This window comes from Heptranchias perlo, chromosome 8, assembly GCF_035084215.1.
Source record: "Heptranchias perlo isolate sHepPer1 chromosome 8, sHepPer1.hap1, whole genome shotgun sequence".
Lineage (NCBI taxonomy): Eukaryota > Metazoa > Chordata > Chondrichthyes > Hexanchiformes > Hexanchidae > Heptranchias > Heptranchias perlo.
Window position 1 is genome coordinate 91403129 of NC_090332.1, and position 19185 is coordinate 91422313.

A 19185-nucleotide genomic window follows, 5' to 3' on the forward strand; every position below is an offset into this window, starting at 1 on the left:
GAAGTACAAAGCCACAATAGGATTTACAACATTTACTAAATCCAGGGTGAGCAGGATCTTTGCTGCTATTGACCCATACAAATTTAAAACGCTGTACTGGATTGAGGGAGTGACGAGGACGTTGACTAGCACAGTCTAAGGGGGCAATGAAGGGTGGGGTGAGCAGGACGGGAAGTAGATTGTTGAGATTAACTCCCAGTAGGTCCACTGCCAAGAGGAGGATGGGGCAGTTGGGGTTGCTGCTTGTAAGAAGGCAGTGACGAGTGCCTTGACAGCTCTTTGGTGATTGCAGAGAGAGACATACAGAGGGTAACTGTGGGCTTATCCTAAGGGGATTCAAGCCTGGGACAGTGGCAGGAGAGTTGTCAGGCAGAAACGGCGTGATGGGTTGAGAACGGGGGAGTAAAGTACCCAAGAGTGGAGAAATGAAAAGGTGGCATTCGACAGGAAATGGAGAAGAAAGGAGAGAAGAGCCTAAGAGATGAAAAAGGAAGGTGGAAGCAGTGGATCCAGAGCAGCAGCCAAAATGTGTACACAATGGACAGACGAAATTCAGGTTATATTGGCACGGCAAAGATTAGGACAGGCGTGACCTCGTCATAAACAGAGGACATAAAGGAGACAATAGGAGAGATTCCAAAATTAAACTGAGGTCCTGTGGTGGGATGAAGTTGACTTGTAGAGAACGAGAGTGGAGTCAGCTTGAAGTGTCCAGGTTTGGGACAGTTGTGGAGAGGGGGTGAATCTAGGAGCTGTTGAAGGGGAGCAGTATCAGTAAGCGTACTGCTGGATGTCATCCAGAGCTAAATTAAGCGCCGAGGAAGAAAGAAGATACAGTATCTATAAATACTGTCTCTAAATGTACAATATCTTTTGATACTTACATGGGGCAAGAAGTCATTTTAGTTCCATATTTGTTAGAAAACAAATTTCTAACGCTGTTCTTGAGATCAGTATGGCAGCTTAAAGTCAGAGCGATAACTTGAAGAATTTGAAAGCAGCTAAGCAATATAAAGGTCATTGAACAATTTCTCATTTCGCATGTTAGTATTTGTCAGAAAATCTATTTAATCTGTGAACATGTATTCTAACTGCCTCATTATTTTTTATTCTTGGAAATAACCTTGTTGCTCCACAACTTCATCTTCCATCATTTGTCTTCAACGGGGCTAGTCTTTAAAATATTCCCTATTGATGATCAATAAAAGTCATAACACAATTTCAAATCATCTTCGACCATTACCTCATCGACAATTGTATAATTATAGCTATAACGCAGATCAGGGAACAGTTTCTTTCCTGTTATGTTCTTATGTTTGCATTTGACAAGAAATAGGAGCAGGAGTGGGCCATATGGCCCCTCAAGCCTGCTCCGTCATTCAATAAGATCATGGCTGATCTTCAACCTCAACTCCACTTTTCCATCCAATCCCCATATCCCTCGATTCCGCTAGTGTCCTAAAATCTATCGATCTCAGCCTTGAATATACTCAATGACTGAGCATCCACAGCCCTCTGGGGTAGAGAATTCCAAGGATTCACAACCCTCAGTGAAGAAATTTCTCCTCATCTCAGTCTTAAATGGCTGAACCCTCATCCTGAGACTATACCGCCTAGTTCTAGACTCTCCCAGCCAGGGAAAACCTCAGCATCTATCCTGTCAAGCCCTCTCAGAACCTTATATGTTTCAATGAGATGACCCCTCATTCTTCTAAACTCGAGAGTATAGGCCCATTCTACTCTCTCTCTCCACAAAGGACAACCCTCTCATTCCAGGAATTAATCTAGTGAACCTTCGTTACACTCCCTCTTAGGCAAGTATATCCTTCCTTAGATAAGGAGACCAAAACTGTACACAGTACTCCAGGTGAGGTCTCACCAAAGCCCTGTACAATTGCAGCAAGACTTCCTTATTCTTGTACTCCAACCCCCTTGCAATAAAGGCCAACATACCATTTGCCTCCCTAATCGCTTGCTGTATCTGCGTGTTAACTTTCTGTGTTTCTTGTACGAGGACACCCAAGTCTCTCTGAACACCAACATTTAATAGTTTCTCACCATTTAAAAAATATTCTGTTTTTCTATTCTTCCTACCAAAGTGAACAACCTCACATTTCCCCACATTATACTCCATCTGCCACCTTCTTACCCACTCACTTAACCTGTCTATGTCCCTTTGCAGACTCTTTGTCCTTCTCACAGCTTACTTTCCCACCTAGCTTTGTATCAACAACAAACTTTGACACATTTCACTCAGTCCCTTCATCTAAGTCATTAACATAGATTGTAAATAGCTGAGGCCCAAGCACTGATCCTTGCGGCACCCCATTAGACCAGTTCATCCCTATTCTCTGTTTTCTGTCTGTTAACCAATCCTCTATTCATGCTAATATATTACCCCCAACCCCATGAGCCCTTATCTTCCACAGTAACCTTTTATGTGGCACCTTATCGAATGCCTTTTGAAAATCCAAATATACTACAATCACTGGTTCCCCTTTATCTACCCTGCTAGTTACATCCTCAAAAAACAAATACATTTGTCAAACACGATTTCCCTTTCACAAAACCATGTTGACACTGCCTAATCATATTATGATTTTCTAAGTGCCCTGTTACCACTTCCTTAATAATGGATTCCAGCATTTCCCCACGATTGATGTCAGGCTAACTGGCCTGTAGTTCCCTGTTTTTTCTCTCCCTCCTTTCTTGAATAGCAGTGTTACATTTGCTACCTCCCAATACACTGGGACCGTTCTAGAATCTAGGGGATTTTGGAAGATCATAACCAATGCATCTACTATCTCTGTCGCCACCTCTTTTAGAACCCAAGGATGTAGGCCATCAGGTTAGGGGATTTGTCGGCTTTTCGTTCCATTAGTTTGTCTAGTACTTTTTCTTTATTGATATTAATTGTTTTAAGTTCCTCACTTTCATTTGCCCCTTGGTTCCTCACTATTCTGGTATGCTTTTTGCATCTTCCACTGTGAAGACAGACAAAAAAAGTGTAACGCATCAGCCATTTCCTTATTCTCCATTATAATTTCTCCTGTCTCAGCCTCGAGGGGACCAATGTTTACTTTTGCTACTCTTCTTTTTTACATACTTGTAGAAGCTCTTACAATCTGTTTTTATATTTCTTGCTAGTTTACTCATTCTGTTTTCTCCCTTATCAATTTTTTGGTCATCCTTTGCTGGTTTCTAAAACTCTCCCAATCCGCAGGCTTACTACTCTTCTTAGCAACATAATAAGCCTTTTCTTTTCATCTTTAACTTCTTTAGTTAGCCACGGATGGATCGCTTTTCCTGTGGAGATTTTATTTCTCAATGGAATGTATATTCGTTGAGAATTATGAAATATTTCTTTAAATGTCTGCCACTGCTTATCTATCATCATACCTTTTAATCTAATTTCCCAATCCACCTTCGCCAACTCGCCCCTTGTACCTATGTAATTGGCTTTGTTTAAGTTTAAGACTCTAGTTTCGGACTTAAGCATGTCACTCTCAAACTCAATGCGAAATTCTATCATATTATGATCACTCTTCCCCAGAGGATCCCTTACTATGAGAAGATTAATTAACTCCGTCTCATTACACAAGACCAAATCTAAAATAGCCTGTTCCCTGGTTGGTTCTACGACGTATTGTTCTAGGAAACTGTCTCAAATGCATTCCATGAACTCGTCCTCCAGACTACCTTTGTCAATTTGATTTGCCCAGTCTATAGGAAGATTGAAGTCCCCCACGATTATTATATTACCCTTGTTACAAGCTTCTATTATTTCTTGATTAATTCTCTGTCCAACAGTATAGCTACTGTTCGGGGCCTATAAACTACTTCCACTAATGTTTTCTGTCCCTTGTTATTTCTTATCTCCACCCAGACTGATTCTACTTCCAGATCTTCTGAGCCAAGATCCTTTCTCACTACTGTCCTTATGTCATCCTTTATTATTAGGGCTACACCCCCTCCTTTTCCATTCTTTCCGAAACATCAAGTACCCTGGAATATTTAGTTCCCAACCTTGGTCACCTACAACCATGTCTCTGTAATGGCCATTAGATCAAACCCATTTATCTCTATTTGTGCCATTAATTTGTCTATCCTGTTACGAATGCTTCATGAATTCAGATAAAGAGCCTTTAATTTTAACTTTTTACCATTATTCCCTGCTTAGACCTTATTCGTTTATGCATTATTTCCGTTAAGCTCTCTGTCCCTTCCTGTCACACTGTGCTTGTCTTTACCCTAATCGCTTTATTGCTCTATTGCTTTATCTTTTCTCTTTAGACTTCTAAATTCCCCTTCACCTGGACCTTTCCTGCCCACCCCCACCCTTTTTAGTTTCAAGTCCTATCCATGGCCCTAGTTATTCGATTCACCAGGACACTGGTCCCAGCGCGGAGTGGAGTCCGTCTCAATGGAACAGCTCCCTCTTTCCCCAGTACTGGTGCCAGTGCCCCATGAATCGAAACCCCTTCCTCCCACACCACTCTCAGCCATGCGTTTAACTCTCTGATCTGCTTGACCCTATGCCAGTTAGCACATGGGTCAGGTAGTAATCCAGAGATTATTACCTTTAAGGTTCTGCTTATTAATTTAGACCCTCGCTCCTCGAACTCCCTCAGCAGAACCTCATTTAGTTCTACCTATGTCGTTGGTTCCTACCTGGACCACAACAACTGGATCCTCCTTGTGCTCTAAGTTCTTCTCCAACCACGAGAACATGTCCTTAACTCTGTCTCCGGGCAGGCAACACAGCCTTCAGGACTCCCGGTCGCAGCTGCAGAGAACAGTATCTACCCCCCACCACTACCACATTCCTTTTTAATCCCCCCACTTTAATGACCCCCTGTACCACGATGTCGTGGTCAATTTGCCCATCCTTTCTGCCGTCCTGGTTCTCATCCATACAGGTACCAACTACCTTGTACCTGTTCGACAAGGTCTGAGGCTCCTCCATCACTGCATCCTGGGTCCCCATACCTGCCTGACTCGCAGTCACATCCTCCTGTCCCTGACCAATGACTAACTCTAAACTACTTCGCCTAAGGGGTGTGACTGCCTCCTGGATCCAAGTGTCCAGATAACTCTCCTCCTCCCTGACGCATCGCAATGTCTGCAGCTCAGACTCCGGCTCAACAACTCTGAGCTGAAGTTCCTCGAGCTGCAGACATTTACTGCGGATGTGGTTCCTCGGGATCTCACTGCTCTCCACCAACTCCCACATGCTGCAGTTATGAAACACCACCTGCCCTGCCATCCTTATCTAGCCTTGTTTAATTTAATTAGTTTTTTTAAAGTTTTTATTCAATCGGTTATTTATAGTTTTATTAATCTGCTAATAAACTAGTTTAAGTTATCAATTTAATAAAGTAATAGCAGTAATAACACTACCTTCTAACAGTCTTATGACTAGTGAGAGAAAACAGATAATCTATCCTTTAACTAAAGAGGAAGAAAAATCAAGACAGGAGTACCTTCTGTTCAAAATCCTCTCAATCTCTGAAAATTATTTGATAAAACATATATTTCTTTTCTGCAAAAATATACCACAGCAAGCTTATGGAGACTTGTCTTAACAGGTTTCTTGACCTCCTCATCCACTTCCCATGAAGAGGCCATGTATGTCCTAGTCACTGTAACATGGGCCAACATACAACCGGACTGTGTCCCTAATTAAAATGTTTGGATCTGGAGAGATGTCATGGGCTGCTACGATAAATCTCAAACCCACACATTCCCATATGGCAAGCCCAGATCTCAAAGGTGTTGCTATATAGAGGTTCCAAAATGGAAACCAGATGCTTCCTCGGGAGGAGTGATGGAAAAATCAAATATTCACTCACCTCAACTTTCACACAAGCTCTAGTTTCCCAGCTATGGAGCAGAGTCGGAAATCCGATCCCAGACAACCAACAACTTGCCCCTTTGGTAAGGAAAGTATAACAAGGAAGTGGCAAAATATAAAAGACCTTAAAAAAAAACTAAATCAGACATATCACAAATGTCCAAACTTTGAGCCGTGGCACTGAATAATCTAACCCTAGCTAGGTGGACGTAGGGTAGCCTCACCATTTGAGGCTCAGCAGAAGAAATAATTCAGCTGGCTTTGCGTCATCATCCAGTGTCTCCTGCTGGAAGTGCGTGTATCGAGTGAGGGTTGGGCTATGACAGTCCCCACATTTGAACTACATACCAACAACACTCATCGTCCAGGCTCATACACTGGATTAAGGTAACAGTGAGCCATTGCAACCCGCGGAACCAGTCATGATGTCACCAACTTGTAGAGGACAGTAAAAGGAGAAGATTGGAGGGAAAATATTGCTTTGTGTGGGAAGTTTAAGGGGAAAATGGTTTAAGATACTCATGCTCTGAGAAGTGTTCTTTTATAGTTTTCTTACATAAAAGCTCACAAAGAACAGGTGTAAAAGACACTTTTGAAAATATAGTGCTTCCCCCTTGGAATTAAAATTCTAGTATCCAATAACTGTTGCCAGTTAATTCTGAACTACAGGTAGGAACTTCCCATTTGGAAAAAATCCTACCATTTCAAAGATATTAAAGTTTTCACAACAAAGATCAGTTTTGTTGGGCTCCTCCTCCAATCTCAGTGAATTTGTCCAAAGCAGCAGTAGGAGTACCACTCAGCACCCTTACATTCGAGAGTGGGGGGGGAAAAAAAATCACATGAAAATCAGCTAGTCACTACTCATCACCATCTGGCAAGCCCTGCAGGAAGTGCTTAGTAAAAACAAAGTCAGAATTAGCTGCAAATGCCCATCTCCCTCCCTCTCCTCCCAGCCTGATATCTTGCCAGCATTTCGTAACAAGGCTTACACATGAAAAACAGTCACTTGAATCAGATACCATAGGGTACACAATAATCATGGAACTGTACCCAGCAGGGAGTCAATGCCTTTGGGGGAGTGGGAATAAGAGACGAATTGGTGGGGAAAAGTTGATTTAAAAGTGAATTTCAAGATGCATATTTCTGTCCTCTTCGCGATGACCTCTGATCACACCTCTGGATTTTAACTCTGATCAGTGAGAACATAAGAATGAAGCTCTAGGAAGTAATTTCTGCTACAAATATTCTAAGACATGTAGACTGGGCTTCTTTACCTCTTACCTATATGCTGTTATGCAAAATCCAAGCTCCGTCCTCACCTGATCATTTTTTCCAAGCTCCAACTCCACAATAGCAACTGGTGTGTTAATTTGATCCAAGCGCTTGGACTGAGTCTTCAAATCAACTCGCCAACTCAAGTTCCTTAAGCAGTTCTCCCATTTGCTCTGATTAATAAGGCTTTCTCGGATTTTAACTTTATGATTTTTCCAGAATTTTGTTAAAACTGTAGCTTGCTCCGGTGCAATTCCTTTTTGTTTCTTGGTCTGTGCTGTTAAGAAGGCTTCCAGTTGGTTGAAGTCCATGTCTGCAGACGCTATTGACTGTTGAGATAAAACTCATATTAGACCAACAGTCTTAGCCATCATATACCAAAATCTTTTGTGCAAGAGATTCAGCACAAAAAGTCTGACCAGACAAGATGGAGAGTACACTCTGTAAAAATAAAAGCCAGGATGCTGATCGGCACAACAAAAAGGTATTGGGCATTTTTCCACCACTACTTAACTCAAATGCACTTTGTAACTAACTTCTGTAGAAGGATATGAGCAAGAACGCTGTCTTGAAGCAATCAATAAAGCGATAGTTTTTATAACTGCTCCTGCAAGTTGAATGGGACTTGGCAGCAGAGTTTTGGATGAGCTGAAGTTTATGGAGGGTGGAAGATGAGAGGCCGACCAGGAAAGAATTGCAATAGTCGAGCCTGGAGGTAACAAAAACGTGGATGAGGGTTTCAGCATCAGATGGGCTGAGGCAAGCACGTGCTTCCTCTTTGCTGCTCAATTCAAAGAGAAACCAGTGGTATGATTTAAAAATAAATTCAGGAAAGCGCCACTTTTGGGTCACTCTGCCAAGACCTGACCTATAATATAAAAGGCTCTTTGCATTACTGCAGTGTTGTCAATTCCAGATATGCAGCTCTTGTGCTGTCATCCACACTAGCAAATATCAACTTAATGGCTTCAGTTCGGCTGACGAGAACTATTTTGTCATGGGTCTCCCTATCCCTTGCAATAGTTCTCGTTAGCCTTGTAAATGTACTGAGACTGCTCAGTGAGTTAGCAAAGCAGCATCGTGGCGCAAACACACTAACACCCAAGACTGTCCTAGCTTAAGTTCATTGAGTAGGTATGAACAGAAAGTGCTGATAGGGTCACAATAGCAGCACCAAGGGATCCAAGCATACACAGAACAGCGCATTTTCACTTTTGAAGCCAGCCCACACAAAGACTGGATTCAGTGCTCTGCAACTGAAGGAAGCCCAGACAGATTCTTCGAGACCTGGATCCCAAATCACTTTAAAGAGATACAGTACACAATATATACGTTAATTTTGGTTGCATTAGATTACAAAACCGTAAACATACATTTACAATTTTCATCACAGAAGCAAATAATCATCAAGCAAAAGGGCATAGAACATTTCACTGCAGCCAACTTTGTCCCTAAATTTCTCAAATCATTCATTTGGGGGTTGCAATGATTAACACAGTGTACAGCAGAAAGAATCATTAGTGAACTGGAAAGCATTCTTGCACTTCATGAACCAATCTTACTTTCTGACAATAGAAATACATAAAGGCTGCACACCACAGTCTAAGTGATTGCAGTACCAGTAATTAGGAACTTTCCGACTGGCTCACACAGCAGCTCAACAAATAATGGGAAAAAAACAAATGGGGAAATGGTTGGATATGTAATTTAAGACACATTAAGGCACAATACAGGATGTGGCAATCTCGATGCGATCACACAATGTGCAAGTTTCTGAAACATCCATTTGGATGTTGCGTTGGCTTTAGTGAAAAGATGGTATATGGAAGAGAACAAAAAGATTTAAACAGAATATTACTTCACCAAATAAAACCAAGTAAATTGAACAAAATGAACTCGTGAGAATAAGTTACCCCTAATTTCTGCTCAATTGTGAGCTTCATTTAAAAGTTCACCACAGGCATTCTTCAATAAAATGCAAGGATAACTTACCCAATTAAAAATTAATGCATTAAATGTGTTGTCCGCTGCACACTCACCACTAAAGACATTTAAAGAGAAATGCTTAAACCACCACATTTTACATTCCTTGCAACAGAAATAGCTTTCATACAAAGTAGTCTACTCCACTTAGTCTATATGCAGGATGACAGTAGGTTGCAGTCCACATGCCAGCAATCTTCTACAAAGTGGGGATAGCTTTGTTGGGTTGAAAGGCCTTTTCCTAGAAATTATGTTCTCCTGCAACTTCCAATTTCAATCATGCCATCAGGAAAGATGCCCAGTGCCAACTACAGGGAGAGATGTGGAAATGATCAGCACATCACCTCAGCTGCAATTGCACAACTCCACAGGCAACTCAAGAATGCCACTGAATGCAGCTTAGGATCAGTTCCACGCCCTATAGTCACGAATGATGTGACTGCCACCATCGAGACCTTGGGCAACCATATAAGATAACCATATAAGATATACCATCTTTTCACTAAAGCCAACACGACATCCAGATGGATGTTTCAGAAACTTGCACTCAACAGAGAAGATAGAAAGAAACTGCTCCCATTGGCAGAAGGGTCAAGGACCAGAGGACATAAATTTAAGGTGATTGGCAAAAGAACCAAAGGTGACACGAGGAAAAACTTTTTTTTTCAAAAACACAGCAAGTGGTTAAAATCTGGAATGCACTGCTTGAGGGGGTGGTGGAGACAGATTCAATCATGGCCTTCAAAAGGGAACTGGATAAGTACTTGAAACAAAAAAATTTGCAGGGCGACGGGAAAAGGGCAGGGAGTGGGACTAGCTGGATTGCTTTTGCATAGAGCCGACGTGGACTCGATGGGCCAAATGGCCTCCTTCCATGCTGTAACCTTTCTATGATTCTACTGTTTGGAAACAACAGTGATGGCAGGTTTTACCCACATCAGAGACATCCTACACATTGCTCTCATGCAGCTTGTCAGTTATCCAACTGAGGTGCCCAGCACCAGGGGAATAGCTGAAGATGATCGAATGAGAACGCTCCCACGCCAACTTCCCACTCCAGCCAGACCCCTCAAAGAATTGAGGGGCTATCTGAGAGCAAGCAGGCGATGCCAGCCATTGCACTGTCAGACATGGCATCAGGTGACCCTGCACTAAGAGGTCCAAGGCCATGACCATCCAGTGCCTCATCAGCCAACCTGAATATGTCACTACAGCTGCTCCCCCCACTCAGGCAGCATATAGACACAGGCTTAGGTAAAAAAGGACAAGCAGCCTTACAAGATCATGAAGAGTAAGCAAGGGTATGTGGCTTATAACTATAATAAAATAGTTGTAGATTTTTTTCTCCTGTGTGTGGACAATATTAGTTCAGTAAGGCTTCAGAAACTTAAGTGCTGGGAGAAGGCAGGAAGCCTGTAGTTCCATGTTTTTGGTGTGACAATGTGTGGGAGTTCTTTGGAAAAACAGTTAATCTGTGGCAGGTGTCCACTATTAAAAGTAGTTCTGAGTTCAGCACCAATCACCCTGTCTGCAAATAATTTCCATTGATGTCACCCATCTCCTTTTACTCAGCTGTGACTCAGTTGGTAGCTCTCTCATCTCCAAGTCAGAAGGTTGTGGTTCAAGTCCCACTCCAGAGACTTGAGCATATAATCCACGCTGACACTCCAGTGCTGCACTTTCAGATGAGACATTAAACTGCCCTCTCAGGTGGACATAAAAGATCCCATGGCACTAAGAGCAGGGGAGATCTCCCCGGTGTCCTGGCCAACATTTATCCCTCAACCAACATCTAAAACACATTATCTCATTGCTGAGTGTGAGACCTTGCTGTGCGCATATTGTGTGTCACATTTCCCGACATTACAACAGTGACGACACTTCAAAAGTACTTCAAAGGATGTCCCAAAGCTCTTTACAGCCAGAGGTCGTGAAAGGCGCTATGTAAATGCAAGTTCTTTCTTTACTTGTACTCTTTCAGTGAGCCTTCACCACCACGAGCCTGCCCCTCATCCTGGTACATACTCACTCCTCTCTGGATGGCTAAATTGTGCATCATGCAGCGGATGGTGACAATTTCAGAGATTATGCTAGGAATGTAGAGCAACACCTCGCCTGAGCGATGCAAACAATGGGAGTTGCTTCAGAATCCCTATGGTATGCTCACAGTAACTCAGGTAATGGCATGGCCTCGTTTATACCCACACCCTGCTGCTGCGTTTCTAATTGGGATAATCAGTCATGACTGCAACAGGTAGCCTTGATCTCCCAATGGTTCATTCTCTCTGGGACTGTCGAATAATGCAGGTACCATGGGCTGCTGCATACTGAAAGCATCAAATCTACTCCCTGGATAATGGGCATTAATATGTAGGATCACATTTGTGGTCTGAAACCAATCGTCTGCGCATTTATGAAGGGGTGCCCCTTCTTTTTAATGTATGCATTGGGGTGGATGTATGGAGCCTTTATGGCCATGGGGTTCCACCTCTAATACCCTGGGCTGTTGGAAAGCCTGCCAGTGGGTTAAAGTTCTGTGCCCTCACCAGTTGGTACCACTAGAAAAGTGATAGAGGTTTTCTCTGATGAACATGAGATCAGTCACTTGCTTTATACGAGAAACAACTGCTGACAGGCTTACCTAGCAGGTGTCTCCTGCGGTGTCCTTAAAGGATCCTGTTGCAAAGGGGTTGGAATATAAGAGTAAGGAAATCTTGCTGCAATTATACAGGGCTTTGGTGAGACTACACCTGGACTACTGTGTACAGTTTTGGTCTCCTTAACTAAAGAAGGAAGGTTCACTGGATTGATTCCTGGGATGAGAAGGTTGTCCTTGAGGAGAGATTGGGTAGAATGGGCCTATACTCTCTGGAGTTTGGAAGAATGAGAGGTGATCTCTCATTGAAACATAAAAGATTCTGAGAGGGCTTAACAGGGTAGATGCTGAAAGGCTGTTTCCCCTGGCTGGAGAGTCTAGAAGCAGGGGTCATAGTCTCAAGATACGGGGTCAGACTGAGGACTGATTTAGGACTGAGATGAGTAGAAATTTCTTTGCTTAGGAATTCTCTACCCCAGAGGGCTGTCGTTGCTCAGTCGTTGAATATATTCAAAACGGAGATTGATAGATTTTTTAGACTCTAGGATATGGGGATAGGACAGGAAAGTGGATTTGTGGTCGAAGATCAGCTATGATCCTAATGAATGGCGGGGCAGGCTCGAGGGGCCATATGGCCTACTCCTGGACCTATTTCTTATGATGCATAGAAACTCACTGTTGTAGGGACCTTCAAAATGACAGGAAGAGCGGTCCCAATCCTTGAAGTTGTCTGTAAATTAGCCTGCAACAGGTGGCATAGCTTGGTCAGTGCATCTATAATGAAGCAGAGGTACTGAAGGGGTGTCTCCGGAGATGTTCTCAGGAAAGCCTGTGTAGTCTGTAAACACAGGTCTTTGGATATTGATGGTACTGAAAATACTGCCCCTTCCAAATGTCACTGGACCTGAAAATGTTGTGCTGTCATGAATTGGTCTCCTTTATCCAATTCATGCAGTGCTATGAGAAAAGTAAAACAAATTCCCATCCTTCCAACTTTGTTAGTTAATTCCCAAGACTCCAGGAAAGTGTGTCTAAGCAAACTGAAAGCTTCAACAAAAAGACAAAAATGAAAAGGTAAAAAAAAATATGCAGGGCGTTCAATGCATAAAGTGTATTAATATGCAGAGAAATGCTCACTGCAAAAATAACTAGACTTCAACATTCAGTAAGACAGCAGTAAACTTCCTTTCACAGGCGCTCCAAAGCAGGCCATGTCTGTTTCTGTGTCGTGCAACTTGGGACCTTATTTACCTAAATATCCTATTTAAATTAAATTTGCATATGGCTGTAGTGCAGCTTTATTCCACACGTGAGCACTGAAGACAGGGGCTTGGTTTTCCTCACACCTCGGCCACAGGCTCAACTCCACCACTGTGTCCTGTGACCGTAAAAATATTTGTAACAGTAAAGGGAGCAATTTTGTGTGGAAACCTGCTTTTGTCTCTTGCAAATCTTCACATTCATAACTTCCCATTCATGGCAAAAAACAAATGCATCCCCTCCCTCTTCTCCAAGAGCTGTCTTGGGAATTTGCTGGCCTTTTTTTCATTATCGTAATGCAATCAACTCGTGAGGCACCAGTCCCATACAGTTAAAGACAGTACATTTACACAATTAAAGTAGCCTCAGAATGCAAGTACATAAAGCTCAGCAACTCTTCCTGGCCTGCATCATTTTTTTTTCATTTGCTTCCCCAATCTACCAATTTGTATGGTCTCTCCCCACAGCTGCGTAGCGGAAAACATGGTCACAGCAAGGTGAAGAAATGGAACGGGTGCCCCAGCATTCCATGATCACAGTAAGATGGTTCAGCACACCAACGACTGATTGCATTGCACCCATTGTACACCTCATATTTTATTTAATGTTATGTTTTGGTGACAAAAGGCAGAAGCCCCTGCCTGTAAACAGAATATATTTCTGTATCTAAAACTGCATTCTATCAAACGGCATTTCATTTGAGTTGAAAAGTGCATTTCTCAGATTTCTGTGTACGATCTCACACACAGTACAGCAGATGTGGTCTCTGGGAACTGCACAAAAACACTTTTAGCAAGGGGCATGTTACACCGCAGTGCAAGAGAATATATGTATTAATGTTTCAAAGCTTCTATTCTGAGAAACAAGTTACATTGGAGTTCATAGAAATGTATAGAGTAGGAGCTTACTGTACACAGCACATAATTCCAGGAAATTACTGAGGGAGGAGTCAAAGTTCCCAGAAATTCTATGCACGTACCCACTATATCTTGCTAGCAAAAAGAAACCAAGCAAACAGCTTTGGTCTTTGGCTCATATTTATTATAAAACACGCAAACTAAAACATCATCTGCCATAGCTTTCCCATACATGTAACCATTCCATGACTCTAGCACAGATGGAGGCCATTCGGCCCGTCAAGCCTGTGCTGGGTCTCCAAGAGCAATCCAGCTAGTCCCACTCCCTCGCCTTTTCCCCATAGCCCTGCAAATTTTTTCCCCTTTAAGTACTTGTCCAATTCCCTTTTGAAAGCCACAATCAAGTTTGCCTCCATCACCCCTCCTCCCCAATGTGAGGGGGATGGTGGAGGCAGTGCATTCCAGGTCATAACCACTCGCTGTGGTAAAAAAGTTTTTCATTGTGTCGCCTTTGGTTCTTTTGCCAATCGCCTTAAATCTATGTCCTCTGGTTCTTGACCCTTCTGCCAATGGGAACAGTATCTTGCTACCTACTCTGTCTAGACCCTTCATGATTTTGAATACCTCTATTAAATCTCCTCTTAACCTTCTCTGCTTTAAGGAGAACAACCCCAGCTTCTCCAGTCTACCCATATAACTGAAGTCCCTCATCCCTGGAACCATTCTAGTAAATCTTTCCTGCATCCTCTCGAAGGTCTTCACACCCTTCCTTTACATGTACCTCTTTCTGCTGTAGGCTACAAAACCATCAAATCACTAAGAAATGGAAACAGTTTACATAAAGTCTGTGCCCAAATGTATAAAGTATTTTGGTACAAGTGACGAAAAGATGTTAAAATTAACGCTTTTTTCTTTTTTTCCAAACTGAGCAAGAATCATTGTACAATGAACTTTTAGGAGGTTAAAAGCAAAGAAGGTGAAATGTGAGAGGGAGGACAGCCTCATAATAGCAGAGAGTCATTATACACAACTGAAGTACTTGTGGTTTGAAGACAGTAGCATTAAAGGCATTAAAAGAAAACGCCTGCTCTAAGGCACAAATTAAATTTTAATTCTCTAGAATCACATTGCTGAACAATTTTACAGCTCACATTCATTCCCTCAGAATGCTGATGCAATTAGGAGTAGCACTAAGCCCATTATTCAGAATGGCTTTCTTTTAAAAAATATACACCGCTTTTTTACTTAGTATTTAATATATTCAATCCTAATGGTCCTCTTATTAGGAGATATTTAGATTTTAATAAAGGAGCCATAAATTCTGAACTTGCAACAAAATTCCACTAGACAGGACAGTGACTTTGCCTCAGGATAAGCACGCCTTCTGATGATTAAATGTTGCAAATTTGCAATCTCCTTGAAAGGTGTGATGGTGTCCCAGCCTAATACAAGATATGCGATTTGAGAGCCTCTTATTCACTCACCTGACGAAGGAGATAATCTCCGAAAGCTTGTGATTTTAAAATAAAATTGTTGGACTATAACCTGGTGTTGTAAGATTCCTTATCCTTGAAAGGAGTCACAGAGCAAGAAAGCTTCACATATACAGTATAGATTCTGGGATGATTCCAGAAACCCAGACAATCTGCAGATTTGACTAACTTGCAAACAAGAGTCGCAGCCAACCGAATGTTTCAAAACATATTTTTGGGGGAAATTACAGTTACATTTTTTTCCAACTCCAAACATAACAGAGTTGTTTAATCAGATTTTCTTTCCTTTCCCATCTGATTGGTTGACACAAGTTTTCACCCTCATTCAAGGAGCAGTTTACACACCAAGGAAACCCCTTCCTTCTGTTTGATGTATGAGGTTGTCAGTGATTTTCTGTACCAATAGATCCTGCAATTGTCCACACAATCCTGAGCTCAATTAAGTTGAGGCACTACGTCATGGAAAGGGGAAAATAAACATCATAATGCAAGCCGTACATCCCTTTAACATCTCCAAGTGCCCACTGCCTCGGAGTAGGTACCCACTAGCTTTTTCACCCCGATGTTGACTGCTATTCACACTCAGAATTAAGTTTATCATACGGATGGATGCCTTCTGGCACCATTCAGCATTTTTCCAGGTGCACTGAGTAAGAAGTAGTGTTGAAGATGTTTCAAACAGCATTCATTACCATCACACCAGTAAAAATAGAAATTTCCATAAGCACTAAAGCCACATCCCTCCAGACCATGAGGTGGGAGCTGCCAACTGTCCAAGCCGTAAAAAACAAAGATACATTCATTGTAATCCAAATTTGTAGAGTACCAAAGAGGTGAACAAAGGAAGAGAGGTGATCACAGGGAAGAGGACGAGAATGCCCCAGGGAAGAACCTGAGAGCCAAAGGCAGTCGATGGCAGATAGTGAAAGCAAGGGAATTTAGAGTTAAATTAATGTTATTTCAAATTCAGGTACTTACCTGCAGCGCCACCTAGAGAAAGCGATCTGGGAGAGGCAGCAGTGCGATACCACAACCGTTTTTATAGGTTAAAATACCTCGGAGTAATAGCCTGTGCTGACAGGTGGATACATAGATGAGACATAACAATAACAGGAAATAAAGTGAATATGTATAGGATATATGTACCATGTGCAAGACTTTTCATATTAAAAGTCAATCTCCTGTAGTCATGGCCTGTACAGTGATGTTCCAAAGAAAATGACAATATACCCTAAAACAACAGACAACAGAAGCTGCTGCTACAACATAATTAGAAATAACCAAATAAACTAGAGAACTTAAATTAGAACAAAGTGTTTTTTGTATGCCACACAATCGCAGTGGAAAACTGAACCCACAGAAACCAAACGAAAGCACATGCATCATGACTCACTGACAATGAAACGAAACTGATGAACATTGCAGCACAGCTAAGTAGACAGCACTGAACCAATAAATTGATGGAGCAGCAGGCACCAGCAAATTAATACCCTCTTCCTACCTTGGCAATTAATTAACATATCATTGCGTACCAGAAAATTAAATGGAGACGTGAGCAGCAATAAATTATTAAGTTTGTATGCCAAAAGGCACATCAGCAAAATGAATGGAGCAGTGGGTACCAGTGAATAACGGAATGGGCACACCAAGTAAATTAATGGAGCAGCAGACACAGCAACAAATCAATGGAGCAGTGGGCACCAACAAATTAATACCCTCTTTCTACCTTAGCAGCCCCTGCTTCTTTCCCGCCTAACCATTCACTGATTCTTGTCGGTTTTATTTTTCAAAACACTATTAATGACCATGTATTTGTCAACTGCAAAGTTTAATAAAAACTAAGTCTCTAGCTAAAAAAAAGCCTTTTAGTTTGCTAAGGCACTTGGACAGTTAATGCGACATATTTGCATACTTTATAAAATGAGTTTAAATGCTTCAAAGAGCACTTTAAATTCAGTGGTGGGTCCAGGGTCAGAGATAAAGGATTGCAATATAGTTAGCGTGAGACTTGATATGGCAGGTTTGAGCACAGCCATTGTACCACCATGAAAAGCTGGGATTTGGGTAGACCCCAGCCCTAGATCAGGCAGGTTGGGTGGCCAGAAATGGTGAGAGGGAGGCCTGCAATGGACAAGCAGGTTCTAAATGCGTTTGACTACAAAACAGTGACTAAAGAAACAACAAACTTGCATTCATATAGTGCCTTTCATGACCCCAGGACATCCCAAAGAGCTTGACAGCCAATTAAGTATTTTTGAAGTGCAGTCACTGTTGTAATGTAGGAAACGTGGCAGCCAATTTGTGCACAGCAAGGTCCCACAAACAGCAATGAGATAATGACCAGATAATCTGTTTTTTTGTGATATTGTTTGAGGGATAAATATTAGCTAGGACACCGGGAATAACTCCCCTGCTGTTCTTCGAATAGTGGCCATGGGATCTTTTACGTCCACCTGAGGGGGCAGACTAGGCCTCAGTTTAACATCTCATCTGAAAGATGGCACCGCTGACAGTGCAGCACACCCTCAGTACTACACTGTTAGCCAAGAATGTGTGCTCAAGTCTCTGGAGTGCGACTTGAACTTTCAAAAGTAATTAATTGGCTTTGAAACACAGGCATCTTGTGGACGTAAAAGACGCCATATAAATGCAAATTGTTGCTTTTCTTTATCTCAGAGGAATCACACCTCATAAGCAGTTGGAGGTCCTTGGATAACCGTGGTGATCTTTCTCCTTTATTAACCATGAAGTGCAATACATTCAAAACAATATAATTTCACTGTACACAAAAACTTACACAAGTGACAACTTGTAATCATAACCTCCTCTCCTCCCAAACATAAATTATGCTGTGCAAAAGCTGTTTAGACGACATAAATATTTTTTTCCCCCCCCAATAAGGTAAAACAAATTGGGATATCTGTGATGATTATATGTGGCAATAGCATCTAACTTGTTAACTAGCAAATATAATCCTGGATTTAACAGGCATGCAGTTAAAATATAAAACAAGTTATTTTCTTCTTTAAACGTGGAGCAGAATGCGAGCTACAGTACAGCGCATTGAATTGTCAGCGAAATCCTTCTTTCAGTCGCAAGGTCAACATTCAATCGATATCGCACTCATGTATCTAATACCTGATGGCAAGTCTCCAGGAGTGGGGGTACGGGACAGACAGAGAGAGAGACATGGACGGGCTGACGGACAGACAGACAGACAATAAAACTGATCAAGATTTCCATTTTGCATCACTTAACTATGTTTCCTGATTAACTGATCAACAAGTTTGCACCAATCAAATCCAGAATCATGCCTTTGTTCGGATCTGTGCACTTCTTGTAACACCTGGATACAGGATATTGAGATTTTTTTTGAAGATTAATGAGGATACACATTACAATTTGGTATTGGCATTTGCACAATCTGTTTGCTGAACAATTTTATAATGAAAAATACCATATTTTAAGATGATGTGGGCTTAACAAAATCAGTACTTTCAGCTTCACAATTTAGCTGCTATGTGCCACAAAGTCTCAGAGCTTCAAAGGTTGCTAGCTTACGGTGAAGAGACTGAGATCATGATCACCAGACTGAGAAGGTGACATTGGAATTTAATCTTGATCTCCTTTGGCTGTATTACAAATTAAAGATTGGCAAATCAGATATGCACAACATATCATTTAAAAAGGTTAAGAATCATGGAAAGGTTACAGCACAGAAAGAGGCTATTCAGCCCATCGAGTCCGCGCTGGGTCTATGCAAGAGCAATCCAGCTAGTCCCACTCCCCCGTCCTATCCCAGTAGCCCTGCAATTTTTTTCCTTTCAAGTACTTATCCAGTTCCCTTTTGAAAGCCACGATTGAATC

The 19185-nt window shown here is 41.9% G+C and overlaps 1 protein-coding gene across 5 annotated transcripts in view; it reads right to left on the reverse strand.

Moving 5' to 3' along the window:
• The window catches only part of commd1 (copper metabolism (Murr1) domain containing 1), a 130151-nt gene that overhangs the window by 83773 nt on the left and 27193 nt on the right, over positions 1 to 19185 (reverse strand). For 3 of the 5 annotated variants that reach the window (XM_067989535.1, XM_067989534.1, XM_067989538.1), the window contains exon 2: positions 7177 to 7458. In XM_067989535.1, the coding sequence (XP_067845636.1) occupies positions 7177 to 7458 (282 nt within the window). Of the gene's footprint in view, positions 1 to 7138; positions 7459 to 19185 lie in introns of all 5 variants that reach the window. The other 2 variants (XM_067989537.1, XM_067989536.1) reach the window with 1 other exon arrangement.